This window comes from Notothenia rossii (assembly GCF_949606895.1).
Source record: "Notothenia rossii genome assembly, chromosome: 10".
NCBI classification, from domain to species: domain Eukaryota; kingdom Metazoa; phylum Chordata; class Actinopteri; order Perciformes; family Nototheniidae; genus Notothenia; species Notothenia rossii.
The window spans coordinates 50,039,429-50,050,598 of record NC_136908.1 but is presented as its reverse complement, the minus strand read 5'-3'; the positions used below and the strand labels follow the sequence as shown (position 1 = coordinate 50,050,598).

Genomic DNA, 11,170 nt, shown 5'->3' with positions numbered 1-11,170 from the left:
GAAATTCTAAAACAGTTAGACTTATGTACAGCTTTTGGCTAAAGGTCAAAAGCTATGCTAAGCTTTGGGCTAACTGCTCATATCATTTTGCTAACATGATCTAAATGGCAATGCTAACATGGTGATGTTTAGCAGTTATAATGCTGCTATAATGCTAATACCCGGTTGACCATCGTTTCGGTGTTACCATGCTAATATTAGCTAATTCACAAATCAAGCTGAGTCTAATATGAAATCATTTGTGTATTTGGCCATAATCCAAAGTATAAAGCAAAGTTAACTTTTGAATTGATGGTGCCACCATGTACAACTCAAGCTAAACACCAATGTACCTAAAGTCATTACCAAACAGAGACAGTTTGCAACAAACTTAGGCAACTTAGCAAGTGTTTGTCTCGCAGTTTCTATGTGCAATGAGATTTTTACTGACATTTCTGGTGCTCTATGTTCCATCCCAAATAAAAAAGGACATAATCTGGCGCTTTTGGTTTATTCAAAATCACTTGGTTTCTTGTTTCCTCCGATATTAGTAATTAACTTTGCGTGTTAAAGATATTAGAATCGATTGCCGAAACAGCGGAAATAACCCAAATTGAAACAAGCCAGAAATACCCATTAAGCTAATAAGGTTGCTTGATCACGCAGCTAGAGAACTTTCTAAGATTAGCAGCAGTTTCTTGTACTAGCTCTGGTTTGGTTCTGGCTCATGGGATGCCAATATATTCAGTCAATCAATTGGCAAGTCAGTCAGCTACACATCAATCCAGTCCAGTGAAGAGTCACACAGTAATTGAACCAGAGCCAGTCAAGCACTCGGCCAGTTACCGTGAGAAAAGTCCAGCCAAAACGGCAGGCGATGTCCAACTCCTGATGATTTCCAGATGAGAGCCCAGACGGCCAGGCCTGAGACGAAAACATACTCAGAATATAAAAAGAGAGAGTGAGAGGGGATGGAAGTAGGGAGGGAGGTGGCAACAAATGAATGCACTGAATGAAGGAATGATACTGCATATGAAAGTCCTGTGAAATGTTCAAACTCAACAGTCACTGCATTGTCCACCATCGTTGTGTGTGTGAGGAGGATCAACATGACGCAGTGGTGGGCTCTACTCATCATTCTTAACCTGGCCATGCACCTGGCAGCCTCTCAGCATTACAGGAAAAGTAGGTGTATCTTTTATCTCCCTATCACTACCATTGGTATATTTGCTTCCTCATTTCAAATAGTATTAGCTTTTGGAAACAAACATGCTTGACAGTTCAATCTTGTTTTGCTTTTGTGTTTCTGTGAAATAATGTGTTTTTCTTCCGGAGATATTGGGAACATTGTGACATGCAAGACATCTACACTTGATTTTCCAATGAAAAGTGACTGGCCTGTTGCAACTGGATCCACTCACTTAGGAAATTCCTTTCTCCAAACTCGCATACTATAACATCCTTGGTCCTCCTTCCTTGCATGATGCTGAAAAAACGCTTCAGAACAGACAGGATTTGAGTGATACTTTAACTAAAATCGTTTTTAAAGGCCTTTCTGCCCTCTGCCAGGAAGCAAATTAGTGCAAGAAAAATTGGGAAATTGTTGTTTTTATTCATGACAATGTAATATCTGTTTGGCCACCTGAGGGGAGCAGAGAAAGCTGCAAACACAACATTGACATATCACCTTTTTGAAGCAAACATTTGCCTTTTACACATCCATTACACATTAGAATTAATTTCCTCTGTTAGATTACACAGAAGGTATATTGACTAGCCGTTGCTTATATATTTTTGGCATATTAAAACTCAGTCAAAACAACATTTATATCTTTCATAAACAAAAATGGTATTCATTTGAAACTTTTAATTGTGAAAAAGAAAGATTGTCACCTTTATCTTGACTTTTTTCACTGAGTAGAACTTAATCAACTATGTAACATTTTTTAATACAGACTAATAAATCCCAGTGTGTCTAATCATCATCAGTCTTCCAACTATTTTAATATCCGAAGTTTCAGATCCTATCTCGTCTTTCCTTGCGCTACTTGACTTGCTTAGCTTGTAAAAGAAGTGTCTCACAGTGGGAATATGTATGGGGAAGACTCTGTTTACACTGTAAATGTTAGAGTTTGCATCTGAGCTGCTAGAAAAATGCAGTTTTTTGGGATTTTAATATGATTTGGAGGTGAATTTAAATACTAAGCAGAAGATGGGCCATTGCGGCCAAGACTTTCATTCCCTCCCGTGTCCTTTTCACCCCTGTTACCCTAAGCCAGACGGATCCAGACAACCATATTGTTTTTGTTTTTGTTTGCCTCTCTCTCTCTCTCTCTCTGATCAAGACATCCCTCCAGCCAGGAATACCATTTAGCCCTGCTAATTAATGGATCTTTGTTGTTCCCTCATCTCCTTGCAAGCAGTTAACGGGAGATTACAAGTTCCCTGCCTGTGCATAATGACATTGGGGGAAGCCTGCCCGTCCAAATGGAGATTGTTTGGAGCTCTGCAGGAGGGAGGGGGGGCATGAGGGAAGAACAGGAAAAGCAAAGATGGTGTAAGAAGAGACACCTTTATTTGACAATCAAAATAAGTCAGCTAGAAAAATCATTTTTTCCGTAGCAGTGACACGTTAAAAACTGAATATTAAATACTAACAAATCTTTTAACTGGCTTAATATTTACAGTAACTGGAATGAACTGATTTCGATAACTTGGTATATTTTTGCCTTGCTGGTGCCGGTCTAATTGCTTGAATCTGTCTTGCCGTGATAATCAGCTTTGCCCTCTCTTTCTCATCACCTGACCTAGACCCTTAGGTACTTGTTCAGTTTCCAGTGTATACAGTATATTAGGGCTGCTCAATTAATCATATTTTAATCGCGATTACGATTATGGCTTGCAACGATTACGAAAACAACGTAATCTAAATAAAACGATTATCTTTTTATTATTATTACTATATTTTTTAATATATATATATATGTTTTTGGTTTTTCAGTTGAATTATACTTTAAGTTAAGGGTAATCAACTGCTAAAAACATACTGTTCAAAGGTTTTTTCTCCAATAAATGGATGTTTTCAAAGTCAATGAATAATCGCAATCACAATTATTGACCCAAATAATCGAGATTATGATTTTTGCCATAATCGAGCAGCTCTACAGTATATGTACCCTTTCCCTCAGTTCCTTGCAAGATTGTCTGACTGGTCTCTGTGATGCAACTATTGCTATTTGTGTGTACATTTGAGTCATGTATACCTGCTCTCCTACTAGCTCCTACAAATCAACAACATCACATTTTCTTTTTAACTTCCTTGCATGAATATTGTGGTCTGTTTCTGCGTCTGCATCAGTGCTGCTCCAACCATGTGAGCTTTAACAAGCAATAACATTTTACTGCTAACTGATGTTTCCCGCTGCTGGAATCATAAATTCTCTCTGCACACTTAAGTACTTTTTCAAAGTACAAGACAACTTTTATGTATAGCACAGATTATTGATTTCTAATTCAAACCACCATTGGCTCTGCTTCCCAGGTGTAATGTCCCTGCAGCTACGCAATCTTTTATAAAAATAACCCTTGTTGTGATGAGCACACTTTCTCTTTGTGCTGTTTTGTTTACCTTGACAATGCCTCGATGCAGCTAAAGTGTCTCTTCAGTATCTATTATGACTGCACAGGCATTCCTTCAGCACTGCTGATCGTGCATTTGGGAGTCACTTACTCAATGAGGAGTGGTAATTTTCACTTGCTAGTTGTAATGTTTTCATAGCTTCATGTCAGTGTTAGATCTAGGAAAAAAATCCTCAGTACCGTTTGGGGTGTTAGAACAATTTATGGAGGGTTTTATCTTCTACAATTACACTCCAAACGTTTTTGAAGGCTGATTGTGATTATCCATTGTTGAGAAGTTCCTGAAACGTATGTAGAGTTTACAGCAAAGCCTTTGTCGCACAATAAATAGTTTTAGACCAGAGTTAGATGCTAAGAACTCCACAGTACAAATAAAGCTAGAGCCATAGATGCTTAGCTTAGCATTTTGTTTTGAAGCAATAAGTTAAACACATTGCTTTTATGAGCGTCAATAAAAGTTCCTTGATTATATTATAATATATAATATGATATGATATATTGAACAAGGGAAAACACTTTGTATGACTCAGTACACCTGGCATAAAAAAATCCTTAGGAGTTCCTTAGATATGGCAACATATTAGTTTTACCTTTTTACTGTACTGATGTGTTATCTTTGGAGTTGATGGATGTGTTACTTTGTACAGCATTCAGGTTAGCTGTCCCCCAGTTTCCTCTCTTCTATGCTAAGCTAAGCTAAGCTAGCTCTAGTTAGATTTTAACCATTGAGTGGTGTTAAGTTAGGTTAGTCTTGCAATAAGGAATACAGAAGTATCTCCCAAAATGATCAACTATTACATTTTAGGTAAAGGATTTACAGATTAGTTTCAGATAATGGAGAAAAAAGTTTGGACTTTGAACACTTGAGTTAAAGGTAGGGTATGTAAGTTTGGGAACCGGCTCGAGATCGCTAGAATTTGAAAATACACGACCGGAGAAAATCTGCCACTTCCTTATAGAGATGGGCCCCTCCTCCAACACAAACGAATGCGCACATGACCAATGAGGGTACGAGATAAGTTTGTGCATAGATGAAAGGCTGACAGGCAGGTAGACCATCCAGTTATTTTAGCCGGGCCGGCTAAAATGATTGGTCGTGCTTTTTACAGTACTACGGCTTCCACAGATGACATTTTTTTATGGATTTTTTGTCAAAGCACTTAAAATATTCATTGCTATCATTGGGATGTTAATAGCATTCCATGGAATATAACAAAAAGTGTATCTCGAGCCGGTTTCTCAAACTTACCTACCCTACCTTTAAGTATTTCTATAGTCACAACTATGGCCTTTTTTGGTTGGGGCAAGTTTGAGAGGGTGAACGGTTAAGATAATATGCTGACAATAACACCATGTAAGTGGGTTTTATTATTCTAACAATGTAACATAGAACTGCATATTTTCTTTTACATTCTGAATGATGGCAGGAAGCAGGTACATGGGGAGATGAGCCAGTGCATTTTGCTTTGGCTGGCCTCACAGATGCTATGAAGCCTGTATCTGGACGAGGAGGCTGCGGGCAGCGGGGCCGATCGTTACACCAGAATTGGCGAGAGAGCACACCGTGGATTCCGCTGTAGGACATGAGTTGTATTGTATCTGAATTCAGATGGAGCCCAGCGTTCATGCTGTATACCTCATTAAGTTCTGTGTGTGTGATCTGTGTGATGGCTTACACGCTGAGCCAATAACTGGATGGCAGCAGCATATGCGAGCAGTGGAAAAAGAAAGTGAGATGTCAAAAGAGGTTTAAATTACTTAGTTTTGCTGTGAATCCCCTTTTAGCTCTAGTCAATTTTACTTTTCACTTCAATCTGCAGAAGCAGTGTCATCCAATCGCTCTTGGACTCTCACACAATGGATGGCATTGTAATATGAACATATTTTAAGAGTCAGGGCAGCAATAGTAGTCGTATAAACAGTATGAAAGGGGAAATGTTGATCCTTGTGTGAACTCTGCTTTTATATTCAAGACTTGACTTGAACTCCCAACGACTTTTCATTACCAGTGGGAATATCTGCACAACATCACACAGAGTGGTTAAGCAGAAATTAGACTGTGATTGAGAGATCAGGCTGGTTCCTAAATCCTTTCTTGGACACAGATAGCCTTTCTGAGTAGCCAAATGCTAAAAAATATACTCACTATAGGGGTTTTCCTTCCAAAAATAACTGCGCCCAACAAATGCATTAAAATTGTGTCACTGTTGTTTTTTTCACCTTGTTCAGCTGCACTCTATTGACCACTTTCAAGTATTTGTGTTAAGCTAAGCTAACTGCCTGTTGGTTGTAGCTTAATTGAAAAAATGTGAAACATAGGAAAATAATAAAACAAAATACTTGAGTAAATGTACTTATTTACTTCCTACCTATTGATCAAATGTGTCATAGCATGTGGAATTGGCAATTGTTATCACATTCAGTTAAATATAGATTTTGTATCATAAATAAGTGACAACTGTTCCACTAGCTGAGAGATAGGTCTTTCTTTCCTGCCATATCTGGACACCACCAATAACGCCGTCTTTGATCTGCTACACTTCTGAACTGACACTCTGAAATCTGACCAATTGAGGTCAGCTACACCTGCCCCTCTGTGAGCGGGGCTATCTCACCTCTGGGTGCACTGGCCACTGCCACTTGTGAATATAGGAGCATCTGTGGCTCTGGTGAAAGACCTATTACCCTCTGCCCAGCTGGAGCCAGATTCCTTCCCACCTGCATAATATTTGAGCAGTAACGTATCTGTGTTTTCTCAACCTCTGGCCCACCCACAAGCATGAGACATCGGATAATGCGCTGCCTAATTTCGTGAAAACAGGAGAGATCCTCTAATCTAATTTCCTGTACTTCTGGGTCCTAGCTCTGTATCCATCTGCATATAGGATAAAGCGCGGGACGTATTCGCTCATCAACCCCACGTTCCTGCGATCGGCGGAGGATGTGGACCTGCTTTTTGAGGTCAGTTCAGACCCTTTGTGTTCAGAGGTGCTGAAATGGTTAATGACTCGGCTTTAATACTGGAAACCACTTTAATTATACTGGGAATTTGCAAAAGATCTGTCCCAGTCCAACATTTGTAATCAATCTTCCTTTGCTAAAAATTGCTGTTCTGCTAATCATGTGGAGAGAACTGTGTGTACCCAAAGTTTTCCTGACATTGATGAAAGGAATGTTTTTTAAGTTGAATGCTGTCGTCAGTTCTAATCACAAAAAGGACAATAAAACTGTACTTGTAGATAGACTTCTTCTTTCATTGGTGGACCTTTGGCCCGCAGATCTTGCTGGCTGGAATGCAGATCCGAGATAAAGAACATCACATGCTGATCCCAGATGAGGAGCTGGCCTCCCTGAGGAGCGCGGAGAAGCTGGAGGTCATCTGTGAGGACGTCCTGCCCAAGTCGCTCTCAGACATCCGCCGCCTGACAGTGGAACTGGGCCGGCGCCGCCAGCCTCTGAGCTGGCAGGACTTCGAGAGGACGGTGCTGACGCTGGTGTACACCACCCAGACGCTGGCTGCAGCGAGCAGCCAGCAGCAGAAGGAGGCGTGGACAGACGCAGCGGTGCAGCTCTTCAGAGCCCTGCAAAAAGACCTCAAATCCTCTTGAGGGAGGATCACAAGATTGATTATTTTAAGATGTTTTTATGGGCATTCACTTGCTTATTGTCACTGATTCATTGTATGTGTTACACTGCAGTTCCTGTCTGAAGCTTTTTCCAAGAAGTTATCGATCCAGTATACTAATCGTTTTAGAATACAAGAAATCAACCAAAAAATAACTCCTATCCATCCACTAGTTATTAAAATACTAGTTATTGAAAACACTAGTGGGTGGACCTTAAAGGTCTCCTATTATGCTATTTTTAGGCATATATTATGGGTCTCAGATATATAAAAATATATAAAAAACATGTCTATGATGTGTTTTGCTCAAAATACCAAACAGATCATGCATTTTAGACATCCCTCATATCCCTCTAGTTCAGCCCTGTTAGAGAAGCGCTGATTCTGTGACTGTAACTTTATATTTGAATTTGGCTGATGCTGGCCCCGCCCCCGTTTGAGCATGGCAAGGCAAGCAGTGAGGTCTCCTCTCTGCCGGCAGAATGTCAGCTAATTTCTGCTGTGATTAAATGCCATATTAGGTTCCAAACCACTTCAACGATTATTTCTGAAACAGTATGGAGCTCAAATGCTTTTTCTCTTGCGGGTTTACCACAAAGTGAGTTCCTTTTTTTATTTCCTGCTTTTTTACACATATTCTCTCCAGTACAGGTTAGCTATGAGTGTTAGTGATGCTTGCTAATGTAAACAAAGATCATATTACTTCCAAAAAACGTTGTGCTTTGTTTCTGATAGTGACGTTTCTGATATGGCCGTGGGTGTAAAGCCAGCCCACATTTCTGATATTACGTCGTATCGGACGCAAATCTGGATCAGCTCCGTTGTAGCCCCGTTTTTAGAGATTTGTGTACGGGGGAAAAGAGAGAGGGTTTGTTTTCTGACACTTTGTGAGTTCTCTGACACAACGGAGACACAAACAAAATAAACGTGCATTTTGCCTGATAGGAGACCTTTAAGATATGATATGTTTTTGTATTTCTGATAACAAATAACTTTCAAACTCAAGTATTTAATGCTCTTTACGCTTTTGTGCCAAAGAATCATGGAATAGCTATCAATTTAACTTCAGACCGTTCCTTCTCTAAAGGTTTAAGCAGAGACAAGCCATTCAAGAAAATGTCAAAATATGTCTCCTTTATGTAAAGTTCATCTGCTTTCTTCTAGATAACTTAATTTATTTCCATCTTTGTTTTGGCATTTTGTCTCATTTCTGATGAAAATACAGGACATAGTTGGGGAATTGTACGACTATGAATCACTGATTTATGTTCTTTTGATTTTTTCCAATTGTATTTCTCCTCCCAGCTCGTACATTCTCAGTTCTGATTGTAACCATAATGCATTATGTTTGATCCTACTTATTGGTTCATTATGTGGAAATGAAAAAAAACCAGCAAAGCATCTGTGCTCCATGTATTTGCGCGCACCACAGCGTGGCCTCATTAATCAAATGTGTCCCAGCGAGCTATAATAAACTGCCACATGCCTGCAGTCTCAATGGGCACATGGGCATGCAGTGGTTAGTCTAAGAACGAGACAAAAGAAAGAACATAAATACTAGTAAATAGTCTGGGTGTTGTTCTGGACCCAGTGTGACTTTTTTCAATGATTCTGACCTTTAGCCTACTTAGCATTTGCTAAATGAAACTATATGCAGCACATTAGTTTGACAACTTCAAGCAGACTGTTAACATGTTTGACTTTAGATGGCATTAGTTGCTTCTCACTGTGTAGAAGAGATTGCGCGGTTCATTTGATTTGCCACTAAAAGCCTTTTGATGAAAGGCCACAGATTGTACTTAAGAGTCAGTTTGCTTCAATACCTCTGATTGCTCATTTGAGCAAACTGTTCAATGTTTGATGAATGTTTGCCACCCATTTCCTAGCTTCTTCTTGAAATAGGTACTTGCCTTAATTGGCGTTCCTGCAGTTCACTCATCTTGGAGTGGATAGAAAACATATATCTGGTTTGTGCTGTTTTCCCTCCTTGAGTCGATTGCTTTTACATTTGCTTACATTTTGGTTCAATGCAAGCTTTTATCCAGCCTTGGAAATGTTGCTCTCCCAATGCTTTTCACTTCCTGCGTGTTTACACAAGCATTTAATGTCTGAAAATGTAAAAGATGATCACGGATCTTCTTTATTTACAGGATCTTTTTTCTCATGTCAGTATTCATTTGATGCCCAAAGCTATTTACGCTGACTCAGGAGAAGTTATAGACATACAGATGCTGAGGAGATTTGGGACGTTTCTGGGCACTACTTGACAGAGCGTGAAGAAACCAGGTATTGGCACAAAAAAAAAAGGAACACTTCAGATTTTGTTCTCAGTATTGACTCTGACAGTTTCATTTAGGCACTCCCACACTTTCAGCCCCTCTGCTCCACGTTATTATATGACTCCAGACCCAGACTGTAATGATTCTTATCTTTGGACCTTATAGTTATCTGCGTCTGGTATAAAGTACACCTTAATTGTCTCGAAAAAAGACTCAATGACCGCATTGATTCTCTTTATCTCCATCTCCATGGTGTAGATTTAACAAGAGAAATTAGGATTTAACTGACTTACTGATCAATACTTCATGAAAATTGACTCTGTAATATATTATCCCTTTAGTTTTATTATCCCTTAATGCTGTGCATAACCCTCAGCACTTTCATACATGTTTAGAGAGCAGCACCAAGTGGCAGTCGGCAGAACTGCTATCTTAGTTCTCCATCTGAAACTATGCTCTTACATAAAGCTTTATCCTTATTAAAGAAATTATATTTAAATCTTATAGTATTATCACCAAAATATACTATAGATGGATAGATCTTTATTGTAGCGATAGGTTGTGAGGTGATGATTAGATAGATATGTATATACTTTAATCATTCCAAATTGGGGAATTAGTGATGCATTTATGTATTTATTAACTATATCACTTTATATCAATATTATATTTATGTCACTTTAATGTTTCAGCTAGTAAACGTGAGACTCATTTTAATTACCCTACATGCCGCTGGATAGCTTGTGATTTACCCAAATGTTTTTTATTATCATCCAATCAAAAGCCATCATTACACCTAAAAGACATTTTGCTCAAAAACATAGCCCTTAAAGCGTGATATAATAAGCATTAAAACATTACATGGATTTCTTCTTCTCTTTTACCTTAATAACATAATAAACAAAGCCTTTCCTCTTCAGGGGGACAGTTATTGCCTCTGTGTAAATATTGTATCTATGTGATCACCAGGACATGTTCACTAGGTGGCAGCATTTCCAAATATTATTCTTTGTTTTATCTTCATTTAGTCATGATTGTGTCATTTGTTATTCATGTGTGCAGATGTTTTGTGGGTCCAAAGGGAAAACTGCAGTAATGCTACAACATGTATTAGGAGTATACTCTATCCTCATTCCCTATCCTGAGGCCATGTAGTCTGCATAGACTAACCGCCTTTGAATCATTACAATGTCATTCTGTTATGCAGACACAAGACGTAGGCTGCTGCCAGAGACAAAAATAAATGTGGCATTTCCTATTTGATTTCTTTATTCCTTTTTTGGGGGGGTTGTGTTTGAGGCGGCTTCATTAGAGCTGAATCTTGTCAAAAGCGGGAAGTGTCTTTCCTGGTAGGGATATTTCGTGATCACCTCCAGATGAACAGCCAGTTGTTTCAACTCAAGCTTATCAGCTGCATATGTTTCCCCGCTCAGCCCTCAGACATATTTTCAGTCTCACTGCACAGAGGGACCGATGAGACATCACAATGTGTCACATATATACGCTCTGTGCAGTTCTGCTCCAAGTTAAACAACTCAATACCTTTTTCCATTTATAAAACCATCGCACGGCAACCTGCCATAATAAAACCTCTGAAAGATTGTAAGGATTTTTTTCCCCGTCTGCCACTCAGATGCTGTATAACTTG

The 11,170-nt window shown here is 39.1% G+C and overlaps 1 protein-coding gene across 1 annotated transcript; it reads left to right on the top strand.

The window, feature by feature from the left end:
• Window positions 1–999: 999 nt before the first annotated feature.
• On the top strand, window positions 1,000–10,785 carry fam180a (family with sequence similarity 180 member A). The gene is made up of 3 exons (XM_079656558.1): window positions 1,000–1,164; window positions 6,482–6,579; window positions 6,897–10,785. The coding sequence occupies exons 1-3, from the start codon at window positions 1,089–1,091 to the stop codon at window positions 7,224–7,226; spliced, it is 504 nt and encodes a 167-aa protein (XP_079512684.1). The 5' UTR covers window positions 1,000–1,088; the 3' UTR covers window positions 7,227–10,785.
• Window positions 10,786–11,170: the final 385 nt, after the last annotated feature.